General features: G+C 41.6%; 1 protein-coding gene across 1 annotated transcript in view; it reads right to left on the minus strand.

Annotated features, from left to right (window-relative positions):
* Positions 1 to 13,675, minus strand: part of LOC102386077 (spindle assembly abnormal protein 6 homolog) — a 41,402-nt gene extending 27,727 nt beyond the window's left edge. Inside the window, exons 1-8 of the mRNA XM_025197696.1 lie at positions 13,671 to 13,675; positions 11,050 to 11,110; positions 9,650 to 9,729; positions 6,923 to 7,027; positions 5,738 to 5,906; positions 3,768 to 3,845; positions 3,524 to 3,643; positions 3,032 to 3,223 (exon numbers count right to left, since the gene is read on the minus strand). Coding sequence (XP_025053481.1) covers positions 3,032 to 3,223; positions 3,524 to 3,643; positions 3,768 to 3,845; positions 5,738 to 5,906; positions 6,923 to 7,027; positions 9,650 to 9,729; positions 11,050 to 11,110; positions 13,671 to 13,675 — 810 coding nt within the window. The remainder of the gene's footprint in view (positions 1 to 3,031; positions 3,224 to 3,523; positions 3,644 to 3,767; positions 3,846 to 5,737; positions 5,907 to 6,922; positions 7,028 to 9,649; positions 9,730 to 11,049; positions 11,111 to 13,670) is intronic.
* Positions 13,676 to 25,166: the final 11,491 nt, after the last annotated feature.

Genomic DNA, 25,166 nt, shown 5'->3' on the forward strand with positions numbered 1-25,166 from the left:
ATGGCTGGCACTTCTAGGGAGTGCACAGCCAATTTCGGGGTGCACATGCACCTGCATGCACCCCCTACACATTGCCAATGGCCACAACTCAGTCCTCCAGTATCAGGCTTAAATCACAACATGAACACACACAAGCTGTTTCACAAACTAAGTCTCCTCTACTCCGGGCTATCACCTGCAAGCTATACTTCCTTTCGAGCTTCCATCCCTGATCTCCTGGATGGTTTGGGTACTACCTCTTGTAGCCTCTCTCTCAGGAGCTCCTCTCACTGGACCACACAAGGCCAGACTGTCCGCTTGGCATCAGGCATTGGGCTTATGTACCCCAATGTCCCACCCCTTCCTAACACATGGATCCCCAGCTTCCCTTTATGACCAGCCTGCCCTTCCCTACTGCAGCCTAACCCAGCTGCTTGCAGCACTTATTCTCAGGCTGCCTAGCCATCTCTCCTACACAGCAAGCTTATTGTAGTGCAGTCAGCTTTTGCTATGTGGCAAGGCCGGCATGCTGCACTTTCCTCTTTAAGTAGCAGGAAGTGAAAATGCAGTTTTATGTACAATGTGTGCAGATGCCCATGCAGAAGCCACCCAGCACCCAAAATGGTCACAACAGGGAAGATGCTAATAAGTTTCCAGATTTTAAAATAGCCTTAATTGTTGTTTTGTTACAATACTCATTAGAGCATGTTATATGTTTATAAGTCCTGGGAATTTTTTAGAATATCACTGGCCATTGCTAGTGACTACACGTTGACAAATTTCTGCTCATCAAGGCTGTACTGTTAAGGTCTGCATTATAGTCTCTCGTTGTGGGGGGCGAGATGGGGGGAAAGGAGTGGAAGAGGAGCGGGGCGGTTGCCACACACAGTTTTACACCTAAGGAGGAAGATATACAATTGGTTCTCAGTTTTAAAAATTTCAGACCTCTAAAAAAGGTAAAATTTGGGTACAACATTAAGACTAAAACAGCTTGAGGTTGCAGATTTGATTAACTGATAAAAAAAGTTTATTTAGGTGTCCATTTGGTTATAAATCCAGCTACCTTCCTTGAAACCTTAGAATTTATAAGACTTGATCATTTTGCTCTCACTTTGATAAATTTAGCCAATTAAGTGGTATAAGCTCAATTCAGGAATACAATTAGCTTGTTGACTTGATCATGTATTGATTTATTTCTAGTCTTGCTTAATAGTAGTTTGCCTGGAAATATGTTTTCTTAAGTGTTTTAAAACATGCAAATGACAATCCCACTTCTTACAAGCAATGTAGGTCCAGAATCTTTGAAAAACTTGGGTAGTTAACAATCAATCAACCTAAAAAACATGTCCAACTGTCATAAAGGCTATATCACCCTCCCTCCTCAAGCAATTTTTATTAAATGGCATTTAGTATCTGGGTATAGATGAAGCAATGGTAACTGTTGAGGCAAAAGAGGTTTGATATGGACTTGGGGCACTCAGAACAGTAGCCAATTACAGGAGCGGGATTCAGATAATTGCTGGATGTTAATCAGCAAAAGCTATAGCTATACAGTAATTATGCAAATCAGATCTCCCTCAGCCAGAGTGCAGAAATTTGCATAATTGAGAAACAAATATACAATAATGGATCAGTAATTGCACAGCATCCTCATGCTCCAGAGGAAAGATTTCCATATCAACTGTATTTAAATTGGGAATTACTTTTCCTGGAAATTAACATGATACATTGACTTCTTTTTTCCCCTGTACATGCAGGACTTGTACAGATCCAAAGTAATGCTGACATTACCTTAAGTTGAGGATTTTCAAAAGGAGCCTACAGACCTCATCCTAAAAGTCACTAAAAGGACCAGGTTCTCAGCTTTTATGAGCTCGCATAGCTACACTGAGAAACCAAGCTACATCAATTTACACTTTACAATTTACACAATTATCAAAGATATGATAATACTGGGGTAGACAAGGTCTCCAAGATGGTACCTCCGAAAAGATTCATGCCGAGTTCATCTTGCTTACATGCCGAGGGTCATACTGGTCATATTGGCAGGGATCCTCAAGGTTTTTCCATCTTCCGCAATCTCAGTGGGCAAGCAAACGCTTGCAGATCAAGGCAAGTAATTATTCCACTCTATTCTGCACTGGTGAGGCCACATTTGGAGTGCTGTGTCCAGTTTTGGGCCCCCACTACAGAAAGGATGTGGACAAGTTGAAGAGAGTCAAGTGGAAGGCAACAAAAATGTTTTGGGGCTGGGGCAGATGACTTTTAAGGAGAGGCTAAGGGAACTGGGTTTATTCAGTCTGCAGAAGAGAAGGCTGTGAAGGGAATTGATAGCAGCCTTTAAGTACCTAAAGGGTGATTCTAAAGAAGATGGAGCTAGATTGTTCTTAGTGGTGGCAGATGACAAAACAAGGAACAATGATCTCAAGTTGCAGCAAGGGAGGTTTAGGTTGGATATTAGGAAAAACTCTCACGAGGAAGGTGATAAAGCATGGGAATGGGCTGCCTATAGAGGTGGTAGAATCTCCATCCTTGGATGTTTTTAAGGCCAGGCTGAACAAAGCCCTGGCTGAGATGATCTCATTGGGGATGGTCCTGCCTTGAGCAGGCGTTTGGACTAGATGACCTCCTGAGTCCCCTCCAACCCAAATTTTCTATGAATCTATGCCCATTGCTTATCTGGCTCCCTCAATTTACTGCCAACACAGGGTCCTTAGGCACTGGGGGGATGTTAGTGTGCCCTGGTATCTATCCATGGTGCAGTCAGTTTAGTGTCCAGAAGTCTGAGAACACTATTAAAAGTTTCTGACCTCACTGCAAGAAATTTTTGGTCAAGACATTGTGGCCTGTGGCAAATCTGCCCTCCCCATACATCAGCAATATCGTTTAGCTGATACTTCAATAGTCTGATGGTGTTTAGGACTAGATGTCAGAAGTATTTGCTCTTCAAATGTAGACATATTCACAATTTGTATCATTATGTAAAAAAAGCAAAAATATGCTCTTTGTAACAAGAACAAAAAAAATTTAAATAACCAACTATCTACCATACCTCTTCAAGTCCTGAAAGTTTAGATTTCAACTCCCGTATACAAGATTCAGACTTGTATTTTCTTTCTGTAAGGTCCTTATTAACCGTTTCTAATTCAGATACCCTGACTTCTAAGTGATGTACTTTTTTGTTGTAAGTTGCTTCTATCTCTCTCTTTTGTTGTTCTTGCTGAAGCTGATACTGTGTTTGAATCTTAAACAGAAAAACAAGGATATTAGTAAAGTCATGTAAATACACTATACAAGCAGCAGTTTATAGGCAACTTAAAAGCTAGTGAAAAGAAAAACATGCAGCAGACTCATGAAAACCACAGGCAATATTACAACTCAAAATTTAAATATTTCACCATCACTCAGATAAATGCTTTTTTCAGAAAGAGGAAACAATTCCTTCAGAAGTCAAGCACTACTCATTCTATAGGCATGCAGTATTCTGTATGTAAGCCACGTAGGTGCTGCTTCTCATGAGCTATCAAGTAGTACTTCTACTTACCTGCAGCACTTTTTCCTTTTCTGCTGTGATTTCCTTGGTGTACTTGTTAGTCAGTGAAGTAGTATGTGCTGTCCATTCATTTTGCAGTTTATCCAGGTCCTTACTTTTTTCTGCCAAAGCCTAAAAATACCACATGCTGATTTCTGTTTGTATAGAAGTTATATTTTTAACATGACTATGGCGTGGGTTTAGACCCACAGCTTCAAGGTTAATTTTTTATTTATTTTTAAGGGATGTTTCATACCTGCTGTATTACAATTAGTCTTTTTGAAAATCCTTCTTCAGATTTGTGCAATTGGTCCTCCAATCTACTATTTTCTTCCTATTAAGAAACACCCCCCAACCATTAGACTATTTGAAATAGAGTATGTCACAATTAGGCATTTATTAGGGCTGTGCGAAGTTTCGGTCACTGATTTGATTTGGAGGAGATTTGGCGGCCAAATCTCTGAATCAAATCAAGAGACCCATTAATCTCTCCAAATCAAATCGAATTCAATTCAACAATTCAGCCATAAACACAGCTTTATATGCATTTCTACATACCTCCAGGTACCAGGCGCGGCTCGTGAACGCTGAGATGGTGGAGCCGATTGCTGTGGGGCCAAGTGCAATGGGAACCCCCTGTCCCCCCGGCTCAGTGACTGGTGCCTCCTGGGTGTCCCCCCGCAGCCAATCGCCGAGCCGGGGAGAGTGGGCGGGGGTCTCCTGCCAAGAACGCAGAGGACCGCCCCCACGCTGCCATGGGATGCTCCATCCGCCCCACTATCTCAGCGTTCACAAGCCGCGCCTGATACCTCAAGGTCCATAGAAAAAAAATAATAAAATCCCAAAACAAAAACATATAAAGCTGTGTCTATGGCTGAATTGCTGATTGTCCAAATCAGAATCGAATCTTCAGATTTCAATTCAGCGGAATCCAATCAGGACAGTGATCCAAATCAGCAAATTGAATCCCTGTCCCCTGAACTGGGCTGAATCTGAATTGAATACTGCCTGCTTCGTACATCCCTAGCATTTATACATCTACAGTTATTTGCTGATACATGAACCTCTCCCCATACACAACTACTGCTATCAATGATATTATACATTAACTAGGTGGCTTCCTTCTAGCTTGCTAGCAAAATAACCTTTTTGTTTCATTTCACTATGCTTGCTGTAAAGCAATTATTGTATGAATCAAATCAGTGGGGGGGGGGAAAAAAAAAAAAAAATCAATAAGAGCTGTATGTCTAGAAGAACAAAGGGAGAAAATTTAAAATTTGCATAAAATCTTTTAAAGGATTTGATATAGAAGGATAAATCTGTCAGGCACTCGAGTGTTCTTTGTCTTTCATATACATGCCTTTGACATCTTTCCTGCAATTTCTTTTAAGGCAAAAGAACTCATTATATGCAATTTCCAATTGACTCCATCAACAATGATTTGCAAGATACTTAAAGGTCCTGAGGTTCACATTCCACTTAAAGATTCTTTTTCTTTAAAGTAGCAGAGAGAAAAGAAAAAAAATAGCCCCCCATAAAGGGATGGCATACTGTGTACACCATCCGTGTGTACCAACCCTGATTTGAAAAGGAGGCTATTTGCTGTCACAGCACAAACCTCTATTTATCTAGAATTTATTTTTAATTGGATCTTCATACAGGTAAGAGACAGGATTTAAGAAACAGAAGATTTGTGAGGTTTAACTCTTACGAACCATCTCTACCAAATTCAGCATCTCAGTTGTTTTCAGTTGTTTTGAAAGTACTAAATTATGCGCTAAAATGTTGGTTAGACCAGGCAGGCCTATGGAAGAATTCCACTATTATTTCTTATTCTTTTCAAGAGTAAACCAGTAAATACACAGCCAGTTAAAATACTGGAATTTCATCCTCAATATACTTAACAGACACTGGACCCAACTCCCATCTTTAAACTAGTAAAAAAGCCAAGAGCAACTCTCCTGAATCACCAGACTTCTGCAATTAAAAAAAAACAAAAAACAAAAACACACAACTCAGGCCCAAACACTTAAAATAAATTGATAATGTGTATATTTAATGTAAGTGTAAGAACTAGCTATTGTATTAACTAGCACAAATCTATGTGGCTCTTCATGGAAGTAAGGATGGACTTCCCCAGCACTTTTGGGGATCAGGAACTTAGATTTTATTATTGGTTCTTGCCAATAGCAGTCATTGCCTAATAGGTGAGGATTTAAATCATACCTTTAAATTCTGAATGCAGAGGGCAAGATATTTTTTGATGTCACTGTCACTTCCTGGCAAAAGCTTTAGAGACAAATGAGTAAGATGCTTGAATGGATTGGTTTCCACTATATTTAAACATGTTGTCATGCAGTCCAGAACAGGAGATGTTACCAGTTGAATTAAAAACCTAGTCATACCAAAAAAAGGTAAATATTAAAAATTGCTGCCTACTGAATTCAATAAGTTAGAACTATTTACATATAATAGAGAATGGCAGAAAAGAAGAAGGGTTGAAACTAGGTAATAATGAGCGCCGAGAGACGTGAAAAAAAAACTCAACCCAAAAACAGTTCTCTACCAGAAGCAGCAGCATGTTAGTTTAACCCAGCTCTTCAGCATCTGTATGGATTGGACACTTCAGCGGAGCTTTTTGACACTTATCTAATAGCCAGTTGAAATTGGCTATTAGATAAAAACTCCAAAAAGCCTCGTTGAAGTGCCTGAGCTATACAGATGTTAGGGGTAACAATAGAAAGACAAGGATGCATTGCATCCCCACACTGAGCTTAAAATAAAGCACTGTTTCCCTCCCCCCACCCACCCCCACATCTGTAAACAGCACATGTGATCAAGCCAAAAACAAGGAAGATGGTTTTAACTGCAGTATTTTGTAGGGACTACAGAAGGCAATGTCAAGTGCAGGAAAGCCAGAAAGAAAGATGCATCATAAAGGAAAGTGATATGGCAAGATACTGAAAGACATGACTAAGAAAAGGACCAATCTTTTCCAAGTCAAAAAAATAAATAAATAAATACATAGAGTCTCACAAAATTTGGACATGAGGCAGTGAAGACAGATGAGACAACTGTCCCCTATATTGCAGGCCTGAGTAATACAGAGAATGGTGGTATTGTCAGGATAGAAAATTTATTTCTTTAGTTACTGGTAGAATAATATTTCTCTCTGAGTTATATGTACATGGCTTTCTTACCAGAGTTAAACTCCTCAAACTTGGGGCTATAAGCACAGGAACTGCTCTGACATTTCTAAAGATTTTGTTTATCACCATGATATCCTACCATCTACAGATGATCTACGAATTGTTGGGCTAGTCACTGAAATGCTGCTACCAGTAAGGACTTCCTTTTATTGAATGCTCTTTTCAGAGGTGAATTCTAACGAAATGATGAACCTGGCCTTACCGAGGGACTTGTTTTCCTTGTTCCAAAATGCACTGTTCTAACAAATCAATGAATTTCTGTGGAAAAGCTGAAAACTCCACTAGCAGTCCTTGCTGGCTCTTTAAACTGTAAGAGGAAACAAAAGGACGTTCATGGTAAAGAACAGTCAAAGAGAACAATATCATACCTGAAACAGTGTCAGTCTGTAAAACAATTAACCTATCCAAGTGGGAGCAGTGTTTTACTGCATTATTCAAAGACAGCAAGTTTTGTCATTATCCATTTCCCTTGGGGACCGTTTTTGTCCATGATGATGCTTCTCTGGAGGTTAATGAAACAAGCATCTCTTTGAAAATGAACAAAAAAACCCTTTTAGTTAAAGTATCCATTCAAAATTGGTATTTGATTTGGGAGGTGGGGAGCAAATCAAACAAGACAGAATAATAAAAAAAAGCTACCAGCCATTCACTTTCAGCACTGAGACAGCAAGAACATGTGCATAAAACCTTCAGGCACTCTGTGAGGACAATTCAGAGTTTGCAAGACTCTCTCAAGAGCATAAAGTGAAAAATGGAAAAAACATCATTAATTCATGAAGAAGTATATTTAACAAGGACTACAGTTTACTACATTAACATAATTCATAAAAATTTTACATTGGTTAACAAAGGCCAACAGGATCATTGCTTGATTTCCTAATATGCATGCCTGAGATGCAAAAAACAAACAAAAAACCCTCTTTCAGAACAGAAGCTAAAGTCAAAACCACATATTCTTTTTTTTTTTTTTTTTTTTTTTTAAAAAAAATCAACAGCCTTTAATATGTTGCATTGCCATTTACACATTGTACTCATTCAAGTAGAAGAGATAGGGATTAGTACAAGAATTAGAACATAAGGAACTGCTTAAAAGGGGAGGCAACTACTACCTGTATGTAAGGGGAAAAAAAAAATAACTGGGCTGGAGAGAAATTAATAGTGCAATTCCTTAGGGGTTAGTTTTTGGGATCATCTAGTGGACAAATAGTAGGAGCACACTAACAAATTTTTTTGATGAGATTACCAATTTCATCAGAAATAAATTGAGATCATCAATAGAGAGAACTAGACCAAGATACAGGGGCGGGGGTGGGGGGAGGGAGGGGTGGATGAGGAAGACCCTTAAGGCAACTTCTATAATTCCCCTCCCCTCATCCTTACTTTCACAACACATGCCAGGACTTGGCAAGTAGGCAGTGCAGATAGGCTACAGGAGTGCTTAGCCCATGTCACAATATTAAGTCAAAAGAATACAAGCAATACAACGTCTTGAGAACTGAAGTAACAGAAATGGATGGCATTTCAAAGTACAGAATGCAAAGTTATACACTTCATAACCAATACGAATTTCTGCCATAAATTAGGATTTCATCTAATGAAAAAGTGACAGAAAAGAACAAATATAGGATGGTTGTGAATGACCAATAGGAGGCAATGATAGAAGAAAGGCAATTGCAATCCTTGGCCATAACAGAAAGTGTATTTTCAGTAGAGAAAGGTAGATATTAACACGGTCACCCATGTTCATAAAAGATTAACTCAAAACATGGTTCAGTGCAAAGAGAGACTACTAGGATGAAAACAGAAATAGAGAGGCCATCTCACAAGACCAAGAAATCCAGGTTTACACTAGCAAAGGCCCAAATGGAATGTGATTGCTACCATATAAGTGTATTGGGGGGGGGGGGCAGGAAGCAGGAAACCCCCCCCCAAAAAACCACTATTTAGGCAAAAGGATAATGTTGGCACGTTCACAGTCATATGGTGCACAGCCAGCCTGCTTAATTCATAGCAGATTGTAAACTGTAGGCTAAGTCATACAGCCATTTGCTATAGCCATTACTTCAAAGCTTGATGCTTTTACATGCAGCCAAAGCACCATAGCAGTCCTGCAAAACTAACTGTGCTGCAGCTTTTACCTCAAAGGATGCTGCATCTATCAGCTGGGGCACCTCAGTGGTGCCATGAAGCTATCTGCTGTGGCTGTCCAATACCCCTGGTTGGTTCAAAAATCCTTATCTTTGCATAAATAAAAGAACCTGATCCTAGAAATTATTCATGTTCTACTGCCCCAGAATAAATGGGTACGAACTGACCATGAATAAGCTTACGCTGGATATTAGGAAAAGGTTCCTGAAGATCAAAGAAGGGCGGTCACAATACTCCAAATTGCAGCAATGGGGCAAGAAACCCAACTGCTTTAAGATAGGAATTTGATCAGTTTATGCAAGGTAGTGTGACAATGTCCAGTGATAGCAGGAGACTGGACATAATGACCTGAGGTCTCTCCCCATCCTATGTTTTTAAATGCCACAACACTGCAGCTTTCATATGAACTGCAAAGGTTTATATAGCCTATATGAACCTCTCTATAGCCTATATAAACCTCTCTATATAGGTTTATACTTATATAAAAAAAAAAAAATTATACTTGTATAAAAACCTCCTTGGGACTCTCAGACCAGCAGATACTCCCTAAAGAAGGGTGACTGTGCCCAAAAGCTTGCTAAGAGTTTTTTTCCAACTACTCAGTTGTTCTACTAAAAGATATCACATCTACTCAAAAAATCTTGCCTGCCTACAGCCTATCAAGCGAGGCAAAAACAGCAGAAAATATTTCACAACAATATTTACAACATAAACACCAAGTTCTGTTGAGCCTTGAAGGATTGGGGGGTGGGGAGGAGGAGGAAATCAAATAGATATTTACCTCTGAAAGTCTTCTTCTCCAATTACAAGAGAATACAAGAATAGTGGATCTGCATCATCTGTAACACGCACAATAAGTTCCTGTCAGAAAGTAGAATTCTATTAACCATTACTTGCTGAACATACGTTTATTTAGTTTATTTAGAGTCTTATTTAGCAGGGGGTCAAACATATGGCCGGTGGGCTGGATCTGGCCCATGGAGCCATATAATTCAGCCTGTGGGTCTCTGGACCATCCCCACACAATACACTGTCCCCACACGCTGTATGCAGTGCATGGGCTAGACCAGTTGCTATGTATGCTGCAGACAGTGCAGGTGGTCTATCCAGGGTTTGGGCTGCAAGCGGTATCCCACTAGACCAGCCCTGTATGCTAGCTCTAGGGCCATCTGGACCAAGCTGCACTGGAGCCAGTATGCAGGGCCAGTCTGGCGGGCCACCACATGCACCACACACCCCATACTGGCCTCCTGTATTGCATACAGCATGTATGGCCAGTCCAGCCCATGCACCACATGCAGCATGTGGGGGCCCCAGGGCTTGCTCTGCATGGAGTGGAAGAGTGGGCCTGACACTGCAGTAGCACAGGGGGTCTGAGACATGGGCTGCATACAGCACGCTGCTGGACTTGCCCTAGGTGCTGGCTCTAGGAGGACCCACACCAGACCAGCCCCAGAGCCAGCATGTAGGGCTAGTCTGACAGGATGCCACATGCAGCTCATGCCCTGGAATGACTCTCCATGCAGAACAGGATCAAGTTCAGCACACTTCCCACACGTAAGGCAAGCCCTGGAACATGAAGCACACAAACTGGACCCAGCACTGCAGCTGCTGCACACAGCACAGGGGACTGGTCCCAATCTGGCTCAGAGACTGGATAGATTTTGATACCCCTGCTATAAAAATAGTGAAAGGGACCATGGTCCCCTTGAAGGTTTCATTAGGGTTTGGGGGTTTTGTTTGTTAGTTAGGGGAAGGGAGAGGTTGTAGACATGAACTTAAAACAAAGCCCAAAAAGGGTTGTTGTTTTTTTGTTTTTTTTTTTTAAAGGGGGTGGGGAAGTAAAGGGGTACAATACAATTACAAGGGTAATAAGAGCACTTCACTGAGTGGCGGTAGACACTGAACAAATGTAGTCATCTTATCTACAATGTCAATTTTAGGTTACTGAATTAAGAATATTAAGTTATTTAAGTTAAGAATATTTTTCTAATAAAAAAATATATTTCAGCATACTTTAGATGCCCAAGAAAACTTCACAAAACTTCTCACAGCAATCCATAGTCTTAAGGATATGAGTCCAAAAGCCTATGTCATCACATGAAGATGTTTTACATTCCATTTAGCAGACAAAAGTGGAAACTTATGAGATGCATAGCTTTTAAAATAAAAAAAACTTACCTGCTTATGGACAGGACTTGATGATGTACAAGTTTCAACAGTAAGCCTTATATGAACTCTCCTGGAATATAAGAGGTTCACACACACACACGAGTCAGTTCATCAAGAACTATGGATCAACCTTGTATTTAAATAAGTCAAAAAGCACTTGAAACTAGTGTAAGAGATACGCTGCAACTTCTACCAGGAATGTTCAAGCTATTGTTCCTTTTTTATGACATGTAGCCATATAAAATTATGAAAATGCTTAGAAGAAACTTTTAGGAGATTGAAGAATCCTACTTCGCTCAACATTTCTGCTTTATCCTGGAGTTCCTAGAATTTTTTAGTGCTAGTCACATCGGTTCCTGTGCTGAAGACTCATCAACCATTACAACTTTTTCTGTAAGTTCAAAAATGAAATGGAACACTTTGTTCCAGCATTGTCAGTGTATTTTACGATGATTTAGTAAGTTTATAAAGAGTCTTGAAATAAAATCTCAGTAGATATTTTTACCTTGGGGGCAGGGGAAAATTTCTTTGAAAATTGATCATTAGCACTTACAGGGGACTGGAGGGTCCCTAAGGGAATGGTTCTTCCATTATCCAGTTACAGAAGCAACTGCTGTAGATCTTTCAGAAAGATTAAAATTCTTTGGTGTGCTCTCTAAATAGTGTGGATGCTTCACCATTAGGCAGGGTAGATTTGCACCTTATAAGCCAAATAAAATTTAGAGGGCATTTTTACACATTGTGGGATGCAGCACCAGGCTCTTTAATTAGTGAACTGTTCTAATTAAAAGCACCTGTGTGTCACATGCATCAGCATCCCTGTGCTGAAAAAATGGTGGTGGGGTGCTTTGAACTAAAGCTCATCGAACATGTTTTATTTGCCCCGCTGCCATTTTTTCAGCATAGAGCTGTGCTAATACATGTGACGTGGAAGGCTGCCAAAGCACATTAATTTCCATGCTCCAGCTGAATTTCCAGCACATCAGAGCAGATCTGCACACATGTATACAATACATAGCCTACTGCTTACGAAAGCTAATGCTTTCTCATCAGATGTTATGAAGGGACTGTAAACAGCAGAGCTTCTAAAAACAAAGACAGAGGTGACAATTTTCAGCTGATCTGGCCCCTGAAAGCACTCTACAGCCACGACCAAACAAGTGCATGGCTGGAGAGCACTTAAAGGGGCCCAATACTGTGAGGGTTCAGATGAATGCACTCCAAAGCAGAAGTTAATGAAGGCAATCTGTTTGCATGCACCACGAGCAGGGCTCAGCTGACACAGCACAGCACTACTCCCAGAGCCGTTTTCAGAATGGGGGAGTGGGGGGAAGGGCATAGAGAGCTTGTTCTGGAGGTTGCCCAGCTGGCACTGGAGGGTGGGATAAATGGATTACAGCCCCTCCAAGATGGGGGGCTCAAATCCATTTCCATCCCCACCCCCAACTCCAGCACAGATGGGGAAACCCCAGATAGAATCTCCCTCTCTGCCTCCCATTTGAGGAATGGGAGCTAGGAAAGGGGGGCGGAAATCAGAGCAAGGGGAAGAAGCCACAGAGACAGCCTCTCTCCCTGGATCAGCTCTACAATGGAACTTGATCACGCACCCTCCCAACTCAAAAGTTATCATCTGTTGGGTCGGGAGGATCGGCCTAACACAGTGCTTTCTGTGAAGCACCAGGAGTTAGGCCTAGGAGCTGTACTTCTGTCTGCACCTTAAATAGAAAGCATCCATTAGAATACAAAGGCTAGAAAAGGGGGGAGGAAAAAGAAGAGGCTGCTGCTGGGAGAGGTAAGGTGGGTAAGAGAGAGGGGAAAAAAAAAAAAAAAAAAACACAAATTAGTTAAACCACTGGGGGACAAAAGAGGCTCTAAAAACTAATCCAGGTAATGGGACAAGAACTCCTACTCTCAGTTTAGACCATACTTAATACAATCCAGTCTTTGAATAATTTCTTGTTCCACAATTTCCCATTTAAGTTCATTTTTAGTTTTGTTGTTTTACTCTGAGGTCAGTGATGGAACGTCCAAGGAAGTTAAAATGTTTTGCAGGCTTGTGTGTCCTTCTGGTATTGATGTCAGATCAGGGTTTGATCTTCCTTAAACAAAGAGGTCACCCTGCCAGTTTAATGTAAATGGCAGAGGGACACTGTAAGGGGGTGATGGCATATATGATGGTAGAGGAGGAGGTAGATGAACCTTGGACCTTGTAACCTACGTTATTTCATCCAGCAATAACACGGTCTGTATTGATGAAGTGCATGGGTGGCATCTGGTTCCAGGGCAAGGCCTGGTGCCTCCGTGAGAATAGGAGTTAGGTAGCCTGGTGCTGGAGAAATGCTGTGTGACATTGGGGGCTGCCTATGTGCCAGGACAGACTTGTCCCCCATGGCTACCTTGAGATAGTTATCATTTCCCAGGAAGGGTTGGAGATCATTAATGATGTGTAAAGGTATTCAAGTTGAAAGCTGTAGGTGACAACCAAAGGGAATCTATTGTCCATATCTCAGGGTTGGTATTAAAGCAGGTCCAAGCACAGACTAAGTCTGGCTCTGTTGATTGGAGTTGCTATAGTTTCAGGATTGTATTGGAATTGAAGGAATTCCTGGTCTAGATCAAGGTGTACCTACCTCATGGTCAGCAAGATCAGAGTAGATACAGTTGTAACAGACCTTGGCCATAGATAATAGGTATCGTCAAGTGCTTAGGATGAGAACTGCAGTCCTTTCATTGCATCCGATTAAGTAAACCGCTACTTAATGAAAGCTTGTGCAATGCACCTCCTGCTTTTGTTAGCCTCCAAGGTGCAAATCTACCCTGTCTCTGCTTGAGTTCAAATTAACATAGCTAACTACCTCTCTCTGCTTCACCATTAGACATTTAGAACTCTAAACCAAGAACTCCCCTCTTCCCCCAAGAACTAGGGTCACATTTTCAAAAGAGCTCTGAAATGGCAAGCACCTCAGAAGTTATCAGCAGAACTGCCACCCATGACTTTTTTTTAACTGACAATCTGCAAACTTCTTATAGATAATTGTCACAATCCAAAGGTGTGATTTTGTTGTGTGTGCACTTTGGCACCACTGAATTATTTTCCCGCCTATTTGTAGCTTTCTTTGCAGTGTGCATTTCTTCTTTGCGGCACAGAAATGCACTTTGCAAAGAGTTCCCGCCATTCGTATTCAAATTCGAGCCCCATTATTGGCTTGCGTGAAATTATTCACACATGGCGGCTAGTGATTGGCTTGCTAGCCGTATAAAAGGCTTGAGTGGTTTCCGCCCAAGTTGGAGGACTCCACGAACACCAGGAGGAGGAGACTTCACGCTGTGTGAAGATCTCTAAGCGCTGCGGAGCCTATTGAACCCAGTGCATTTCAAGCAGGCAACAGGGGTCTGATCAGCCTCTAGCCTCTCCCCGTCGCCGTTCGCAATCTTTGACGTATCCTTCTCCCTGCGTGCAAAAGGATCCACGGAGCCTCGACAACTCCGTGGGAGTGATCCGAATATTGTCTGAGTCCTCAAACGAGGATTTAAGCGGAGCTGTGCCTGGGAAACAGCCTACACCGCGACCATCTTTGGTGTAAGTAAACCATCTTGAATCAACCATTACGCGTCCGTGCCTAATTCCAGCGTGTCGCCTGTTCTCTCCGACCCAGTGTGCCCGGGCTGCTGGCCACAGCCTGTGCGGCGCGAAAAAGGGCCCGGATCGCTCCCGGCCTGCACAATAATAAGAATTTTTACTAATGTGTTTTTATATAATGTAATCCAAATTAGCGAACATGTGTGCACACACGCATGCATTCACAGACACATATGCACCCCCCTCCCCCAAATCCATGGAGAGGTCTGGTCATATTGTAGCCCCCCCGAGAGGTCTGGTGTAAAAGTAATCCAGGAGTCCTGCATGTTGCCTCTGTGCTCTTCCAGCACCCAGTCTCTGACCCAGGCTGCCCTGCAGCTGTTGCAATATGTGCAGATCAAAGGAAGGAGCCCCATTCCACCAAAATGTAGGCAGCAACCTCCTACTGCAAAGGAAACTAGTGCCTGAGCCCAGTTCCAGAGAGAGAAAACCAGGCTCAAGATGCTTCAGACAGCCTATGCAATACAGGGGTGCAAGGGAGACCAGGGCTTGCTGCTCTGGGGTAGCCCCATCCTACTTTAGGAGACTTGAGTACAGGACAGGGACACTTCAAGCCCTGCGCCCTGTAACTGGACATGCTTGCTCCCTGCCAGTCAGGTCTGCCTTTGTCTGCACACTCCCCACAAGAGGGAGCAATGAGGAGTCCTATCTCCCAAGTGACATATCAAAGTGTTTCCATTTCCAGAGGTTCAAGTGGGTAGCGGCAGCAGGAACAGGGTTGCCAAGAGTCCATAAATGTTATTGACATCAACATATTATTATGGACTTTATGGTCAAGGGTTTTTAACCACTTCTTTTATGGATTGTCCATAAATTTATGGACAGTTGGCGACCCTGGTTTACAGGAATAGTTTAGGCACCTAAACAAACTACATGTACGTTTTCAAAAGAGCTCAATTCCCAATACACTGGAAACTTAAAAATATAACCAAAATAGGATCTGATTTCTTCTAGAAATTCTGACCCTAGCATATGGTTGGCTCTAACTGAGACCCCAGCAACACATTACACTTAAGGAGTGATTAATCAGTCAATTATGTCTTAAATTGTAATCCAGCCACATAGTCAATCAGTTAATAGCATGATTAAGTGAGGAATAAGCCAAAAAGTTATTCCATTCAAAGTGCGCAATATAACTTTCTGACTGATTCTTATTACGCCATTAACTCAGTGTGTGGCCAGGTGCACCCCTGTGGCTCAGAGCCCCTTCAGCTACGGGTACCCAGTTGTGGGGATGCACCACGCACACCTGTGGCTGGGAACCTGAGTCAGCTCATGGGACTCCCAGCTGCTGGAGTGCATGGTGTGCCTCCACCATCAGCGGAGGAGGCTCCCAGCCACAGGAGCCTGCTACTGGCCAGTGCAAGGGAAGTCAGGATTGGAATCATGATCCCAGGCTCCCCTTGCACCAGCAGTAAGGTGTGATGGGATCTGATGTGTAATCCCACAATCACACCTCCTGCCACATCCATGTGTCATGGCAGAAAGTGTGAGTGTGTGGGTCATGCATCAGATCCCACCATGCCTTACCTGCATGTCTTCAGGGGCCTTAAAGCTAATCAAAACCAGAAAAAAATATGTACCCTTAACAACCATCTTACATCACTCCCATAAATTGTTCTCAAGAATTCAGGGACACATAGGAAAAAGGATTAGACAATTAAGGGGTATAGGTAGAGCATAAAGCTGGCAGGACCAAGAATCCCAGTCAAGGTCAGACAGAGCAACTAAGGCAACTCCAGTGAGCACAGAGGGAGACCAACAAGACTGTTGTTGTTTAATAAAACTGTCAAGGAAAAATAACACTGCTCTTGCCACAAAAAATATTTTCCCATAGTACAAGTCAAATTACATCCCCCGTTAACTTACAGCCATAGCAATTAGCAGGTTATGATGCCCTGCCCTCCTACGATGGCAACATAAATTCCTCAAAGCTGCATGTACAAATTCTTAAGTTTCCAAGCTAACAGTGACAGCTTTGCAATAAGTCAGAACCATTTAGCAATCAGAGTCAGTTGCTTTAACCAAGGTGGTCTGCTGAGGGTTCAGGGACATTTAGAAGCTCCAGCTAGCTGAATGTATTTAACCAAATATGCAAAAAGAAGTGGAAATTTTGTATTAGCAAAGTGGTAGCCAGCCCATGCAAAGGGGAAATTTCACCCTGGTCCCCAGAGATACAGCACTTTATATGGGGTTTAAAAAGTTTAAAAAGACAGAAGCCCATAGGATATTTAAAACACTGGCAAAATATTTGCATCTCTTATGGGTTTCAAAAGGAGCTGAATATATTCGAAGTGTTTTAACAAATGGGGGAGTAATGGAATGACTTAACGTGGTGGAGGAAAAGTGAAGTGCTCAGGCAACTTGAGAAGTGATCTACACATTTGCCTATTATTTAAAACACAATACCTTAGAAACAGCTTCTAATCTAATTTGTCAAGCTCTCTTATTTTAGAAGTTACTTCTGGAAGACAAAAAAAAAAAATAACCCACACAATCCACATTTGAATTTGAAAAGTCATAAGGGGCACAGGGAAGGCAAGGCTGCTTCAGGTATAAGTAAAAAAAAAACTCTTTACAGTCTGAACTGAATCGCTCCTCACAGTTTATTCTTATCCTTAGGTGCTACGGCCTATTCGTTGATGCAGTTTTCACTCTATATGTGACAAGCCTTAAAGTTGTGTACGTTTTCACAAATATAGACAGGTATTAAAATGCAGGCAAGTTTTTAGCCTTAAGATTAGTTAATGCAAAAGAGATGAACTCCAAGCAATTAGATGTGCCCACACCCCAATCCTCCCATAATTTCAAAAATAAGATTCTCAGAAACCTTATCTCCATTGGGAAACAGTCACTAATCCCCAGTGCACGAACTGCATGGAAATCAAACGTTGCCCTACTGCCTGATTGCTTACATTCTAATAAGCTTTTTTGCATCTAAATCACAGTAAGAGTGTATTAAAAAAATACTGAAGTTTATTTTACTAATCTCCAGGAGCAGTAATGCTTGTTGAAAAAAGAACTTATAATTCTGTACTGTAACAAATAAGTGGGACATCTAGCAGTTTTACCAAAACCTTAACACGAGCACAATTTACCTAGATCAGTGGGAGCCAACTTTGTGGCAGGTGTGCCACAACTTATCTCCGCATCCTCCTGAAGTCTCATCCCCACCCTACCTCCCCCACCCCAATCGGATGTTCACTTTCTTTCCTATGCTCCCTGCCTGATCTGATACTTTGGTTTCTGCTACCTGCCTTCTCTCCCCAACCTGCTATGTGCCACTTGCGGCACTTCTGGTGCAGGTTGGCCATCCCTGACCTAGGCAGGAAGTTTGCTAAGAACTTTTTTCCAACTACTCAGTTGGCCGAATAAAAGATCTACCCATAGAACCATGCCTGCCTATGTCCTTAGACCAACATAGCTACAGCCAAAATCCCTAACCTAGACACACAGCCTCCACAACCACCACCATCAGCAACCTTTACCGGCACATCTCTGTCAGATTGAGGTGGAAGTCTTTCTGATTGGTTCTGTGCGTACAGCCAGGCTGTGCTCGCTCTTTGCTCAAGCAAATTCCTTTTAATAAGAGCATGTTGCAAACCTTAACACATACACACACACCCCTACTGCTACAGTAAAAATACAATGAAACCTTCTTAGCTTCAAAAAAAAAAAAGCCCTCCAATTCAGGACTGAGGCACATAAGGCAGTCTGAGGAAACACACACACTTACTGACAAGGGTGTATTTTACGTCTGTATGCACGCCAAGGGAAAGGGGGGAGGAGGGATGAGGTAGGATGTTGTTTAATTAAAAATAAAGGAATTCAGTGTCCAAAACATCAGTGCACAACAAAATTGACTAAAGTGAGAGATGCAATGGTATCCCATGTCAAAAGAGATATACAGAGAAATCAAAAAGTCATCTCCAGGGTCAAGTCCTATTGCTTATTGCAGGCTACCAATTTAGTTTTCAAATGGAGTTTCTGCATGGTGCTTGAACCTTAACACTAGTGCAATTTTGATTTGCCTTAAAGTTTTCCATTTGGAAGATTTCCTCTGACAGTGAGAAACCTTCTAAAATTCCCAGTCTAAATGTGTTAATGGACAGCTTATGCCTTCTTGTTCTGATATTTATTGGGTTTTAAACAACTTTCTGAAATGCATATGAAGCATCAGTCATCAGGATACGCACAGACATTCACACATCATTTTTATAAATAGAAAGCAAATAAAATGATCTGTATGTGTTGTAATGTTGGCGGCTTCCTCTCTCAGAAAGTATGAAAATCAGGCACCTGATCTTCTCCTTTCTCTGGAGACAGCTGGATTCTACATACCTTTAAAGAGGTAGCTCCAGCACCCTGTCCAACATGCCCAGCCCACAACAGTACAGGCTACATTGCACAAGGCTGTGCTCACACTAAAATCAAGTGCCCATTTAACTACTCAATTACTGCTCAAATTACTCATTGACTAGTGCTGGACTACTTTGAGTGAATAAGAAAACCTATATCAAAACAATTCTAATTAACTGCCTACAAGTTGCATTTTGCCACTACCATTTCTGCATCTAGACACTGAATTCCAATACATACACATTTGTCAGAATGAGCAAACAACTCTTGTCTAGGGAGCTGTCAGAGCAGTAAATCTGCTCTGGGTTTTGTTCTTAAAATGAAGCTCAAAGGTAATTTCAAACTACACAATACTGAAGAAATAAAATAGCATGTTATTTGGGGAAGGAAAAGGAAAAAGTATGACTACTGCAGAATATGATGATCTTTGAGAAAGATTAATTCTGAATGAAATATTCCACATTGCATCAGAATAAAGCAATTCATCTAACTTGCATTAAGATTTTTCTTCTATTTTTCATTTATAAAAGGTATTTCTACTAGTAGATAAAACCAAGAAGAATTGTGCTCAAACCTTTAGAAAGCATTTCATAAGGCTCCAGACATCTACAGTGTAGAACAGATGTAAAATTATAAGTGCAAAGTAAATAAGTAAGGATTTGACATTCTCCCGCATTGTGTGGGAACAAGAAAGCAGCAGAGGACTTGCCCCCAAATAGTAGTCAATCCCTGGAACTAAGTGGGGGTTTTTTTTGGTTTTGTGTTTGAGAGTCTGACAGGAGGAGGTGAGGAATCCTTAGCTGCATGGAATGATGGTGTAAACTCATTCTTGACACTGTTTTTATCTTAGCATGCATGGATAGTTATATATTGAAAAAACCGAAATCTATAACAGCAGAATACAAGGACCCACTAGAGAAGCTTCTGGTTCTACACCAGAATAGAAAGCAGTCCTCATTCTCCAACCTCTAAAGTAGAAAACAACAAAGTGGATTACAAAAGGAAGAAGTAATAGCCACAGTCTCCAAAATTTATAATGTGGAGTCTACAAGGATTCTGAAGAAAGTAAAAAGAGATCAATCGTTGGTGCAAATAATTTAGATAAGCATTTGACTACCATTTCTAAGACTTATGTCCATCTAGAATTCATAATGCTCAAACAGCACGGGCATTGGAGCTATTCTACACACACCGATTCAAATGAAGAAAAATCCTTTTTTATCTTGCACTTTGCATAACTAATCCATTAAAAAACAAAACAAACGAACAAACAAAAAAAAACACTCTATGTTGTTTCCTAGCAATCCATCTGGAAGTTTTTTCTCCACCAAAGACACCTCAATATTTACCTATAATCCTAAAGACACCTCAAATTTGTCTCCTGGTCTTTGAATTCATTATTTATTTCTTTCCGTGAGATTAAAAGAATGGAAAAGTTGGGGAGTTAAAAAGCAAAACAAAATGGATAAACTAACCTACTGCATGCATTTGATTACAGCATCATACTTACGCCTGATACAAGAATATACTTCAGCGTTTACAGCTAACACAAGTATTGGCCTAGCTGTTTTTATTTCATCCAAGAGTTATTGCTAAACTTTGTTTTTGTTGAGTGAATGGGTGAAAAAGGAATCCATGGCTAGAAAGACTTGAAGCTAAAATTTGCATTTTTGGAAGAAATGTGCATGTAAAAAAGGCAGCAGACGGGAAGGTGGATGGATTCTGCCAGATTGGCCTACAGACCAAACATCCTCTCTTTTAAACTAAAGGCAAGTAAGAGATGCAACAAGTAAAAGCATACCCACGTGGACCACTCATTGCAAAAATTCAGTGTTCCATCCAATGTTTGCTTTGCCAAGGTTTTCTTTTTGAAAGGTACAAGTTAATGCCAATTATAAAGGCAGTATTTTTTATGTGGACACCGATTCACTGACGTCAATTCAAATGGACCTAAATTCAACACAAACACCTTAATGGGACACATTCAGCCAGAGAGCCTAAAAGCCTACTTTTAATATTTTGAGATGCCCTATTGGTTCCTTATGCCATTCCTTTCTAAAAACCCTTTCTTAAAATTCACAGCTTCAACTGCTTACCAACCACACTTCATTAACCAAGGGTGATAGCAAAGCTGATGCTTCAACGAAGTCCAGAGATCACACACTGGTGAGAAGCCCACAACTACCAAAACCATATGCTTGACTTGCCACCAAATTACTACCACAGAAGAACTCTGGTTTTAAACAAGCATTGTAGTCAAGAGCCATACAAACCTTTTCACACAGGATGTCATGACCCACCTCAATCCAGGCCTGAAACATTACTACTAGGTATACCATGACACCATTACAGCAAACTTATTTCCAGCAAGCTGTTTCTGCTTTTCTTTACTGCACCCCTCAGTCTAGATCAGACATATATATCAAAGAAATCCTGAAATCTGTTATTTTTATGACAACACTGGTGCTGAGAAATATAGAATTAAGTTGACAGTCAGGAAAACAAAGACAAAAAGAAAAAGAAAAAAGAGAAAAAAAAAAAAAAAAAAAAGAGCCAGGCCTATGTTTTTGTTGGGTTTTTTTTTAAGCTCTCAGTGTCTCCTTCCCTAATAATCTGCTATTTTACACAGTGTAAATTATGTGGTGAATTTGTAATATGCACAAATGATGATGAGGAAGAATCTCAGGTAATTTTTGTTTGGGATTTAAGATTATGATTCCAGTACAGCTCTCCAGCACCCATCCCACATTGCAGTTCTCTCAGACTATATCATGCTTAATTGGGAGATCTATGTGAAATACTTCAATTCTGCAAGAACTACAGTTGGTGACCCAGTAGGTTTCACTCTTGCATTTATTTACTATCAAGTCTTCTGGCCAACAAAGTGAAGAATCAGGGAGATCCTAAAGATGCCATCTTTTAGAGCAGAGGTAGCCAACCTTCAGCATGGGTGTCACAAATGGCACAAACAATCTCTGTGCATGGCACATGGGAGACTGGGAAAGGGACAGGTAGCAGAGCAGCAAATCAGGCAGGAAACAGAAAGCAGCACAGCAAATCAAGCAGGGGGAGGAGATCCAAGTAGCATCTGGAGAGGATGTGGGGCTGATTTGTGGCACATCTGCCAAAAAGGTTGGCCCCTCCACTGTTTTAGATGAAATCTAACAGGATGGGTGCTTGCAGATGTAAAAAAAAAAAAAAAAAAATGGCACTTTAAACTCAGCATATTCCTGCACCCAGCCCCACGTATGCCCAGAAGAGGCAGCACATTAGTTGTACCCGACTTGCCTGATAGCTTTGAAAATCAGGAGCTTCAGTGGGGCTTTTTTGGTAGTTCTACCTAATAGTTGATTGAATCAGCTTAAATTAAAAAGTGTCAAAAAAGCCCCACTGAAGCTCCTGATCTTTACAGACACTACAGAGTTGGGTTGAAATAACATGCTAATGCTTCTGGTAAAACACATTTTTTTTGTTTGGGGGCTTTTTTTTTTAGTATCAGCAAGCAGCAGATGTGGCCACATGTGAGAAAAGAAGTTCCTGTGATACCTTTTGTAAGTGCCTGGTGACTAGCATAAAAAGAATTAAACCTGGATCATTGTGCCTGTCTAAAATACCTCTTGTATGTTCAGCTGCATACATTATTCTTTACTTCCTTTTAAGTATATATGCTATTAGTTTAAGAGTTGCTATGTTTCACCCCAGCTGTAACAATATTTCAGGGTCTGGTTAAATAATTCTAGCACACGGCATGCTCTGGGATCATTTGGGATAAAATGTGCTATATACATTTAATACAGTGCAATGATTAGATAGGAAACGTTATCGCACTAGTGGCACGCTTAGTCAACCAAGTTACAGAGACATAAAAGAGAAAGGAGGCACAAAGTTAATTCCCAAGGTCTGCATATAATGTTTCTGTGTAAAGCATTGGTAACTAGAGCACCAACACCTGTTCTACAGCTAACATGTGCCAAATAACAATTCCACCAACTGCTTCAGGGGACGTTCCAGCATAGTATTGGGTTCCTACCACCAGTTAGACAGACAGATGGCTAAAGATTTTATAATTTAATTTATAAGACAGACTATCGGTAGAACAGATTGATAAAAGGAATATTAACAGTCTTTAGGGTTTTTTGAAGCAACTAGGGGAAAGGAGGATATATGAAAAGCAGAAAGGGCTAAAAGCTGGAATACAGTATATCCAGACAAGAGGTACAAAACCCCAGCAAGCACTTTCTATTGTAGCCCATAGACAGGAAGCTCTGGATCTCCTAGTTTGCTGTGTCAGTCTAACAAAGGGCAGATCCAGCAACAACCATGTTAAGCCAAGCACGAAGCAGAAAACTTTAGAAGCAGCGGCTGTGGCACCAAACCTCCTAAACAGGAGAAACAAGAAAGATTATTGCCTCTCAAGCCAGAAGCTCTCAAGACTTGTCCTTTAGAAAGAAAAGTGCAAAGCCTACTTGGGACTTAGTAAACTGACTCTCAGAAGCACCACCTGTCATTTTTCTAAAAAAAATAATGTTTCTAGACCTCCTGATGGTTGTTGAGAGAAATGTCAACCCTAAAACACTTCTAAGAAAGGAGGGCAGCACAGATACAAAGCAAGCAAAAATTACCATAAAAACCTTGCTGATGTTTAAAACCAATTTCAGAATCTGCATGAGGCTTCACTTGGGAGGTCAGAACTTTTTCCTCTGGAGATACTTAACTGTCAAAAATGTGTCTGTCTGTTACAAAGCCTGGGAGGCTCTGATGTCTTGCTTGAATGCATCCAGGTGGCTGTCAGGTTGTTTCAAGTGGAGGCAAAAATGCCTTTTGAAGGCTGCAGGCAGATGTTCAGCTTGGGCCATACAGCTGCTGCGAGGAGGCTAAGAGGCCCCAAGCAGCTGAAGGTGGGGTAGACTCAGACCCACAGGGCCAGCTACCTACTTCCCCCAGCAGCACGTCTGCAAGACCAGAAGAGAGACAACCTGGAAGCAATTTCAGACCAGGTTTCCAAAAAACAAAGCAGCTGGGGGGGCAGTCCAGGGGCATGAACCCCAGGGAAAGCTTCAAATATCGTGCTATGGAAAACTATGAGATGGGCTGACAAAAACAAATGTATATTTTAACAGCCAACATCCTCTCAACAGAAACGTGCTTTTTCAGTATTTTTTTCTGGATATAAGTTTCACCCACACACATGGACATCATGTAGAATCATAGAAAATTAGGGCTGGAGGGGACCTCAGGAGATCATCTAGTCCAACCCCCTGCTCAAAGCAGATCATCCCCGCCAGGACTCTGTCAAATCAGACCTTAAAAACCTCCAAGGATAGAGACTCCAACACTTCTGTAGGCAAGTTGTTCCAGTGCTTCACCACCCTCCTAGTGAGAAAGTTTTTCCTAATATCCAACCTAAACCTCCCCTGCTGCAACTTGAATTTCATCTCACAGACTAGTCTGCCCACTCACAAACACCTGCCATTCTTCAACTCTTCGTGACATACTGGGGGCCCCTTCAAAACTGTGCCTGATCCAACTGAGAGAAATCCATTTCTTTATTGACACATCCAACAGCAAAGTGAACAAGTTGTTGAGCGGTCACAGCTCAGGGTTTCTGGTTCTCCAGGCACAGGGACATAATGCATATCCATGCACGTGGCCATAAATGTCACCCACATACATGGACATAATGCATATCCATGCACATCGGCATACATTATGTCCATGTACGTGGGTGAAAATTATATCCATGTGCATGGATATAAAATTTCCCCCATTAGTATGCCAAGATTTTTAAATGAGTTTACTTTTGTTTCATTACCCATCATCTTTTCCCCTATTCCGGGGCCATCCTCTACCCCCGCCCCTCCCACTTGCTGCCAGCTGTGCTGGTCACCTGAGAGTTGACCTTTATTTGAAGGCTTAAAGAAAACCCCGCAGAGAACAGGCCCCTCAAGGGCGAGCAGATGCAGGATGCCCAGAGGAGGGGACCAAGGCGGAGGGGGAGATACTGCCGGCATCCCCCACCCCAGGGGCTGCCCAGCTGCGTTGCCTTCAGCCTCTGGAGGAAGCTCCGGCAGCTGACGGGGCTGGCCCGAGCCCGGCGCCGGGCACTCACCGCTCCTGGCCGTCCCCG

This window comes from Alligator sinensis, unplaced genomic scaffold (assembly GCF_000455745.1).
Source record: "Alligator sinensis unplaced genomic scaffold, ASM45574v1 scaffold240_1, whole genome shotgun sequence".
In the NCBI taxonomy this organism is placed as follows: Eukaryota; Metazoa; Chordata; order Crocodylia; family Alligatoridae; genus Alligator; species Alligator sinensis.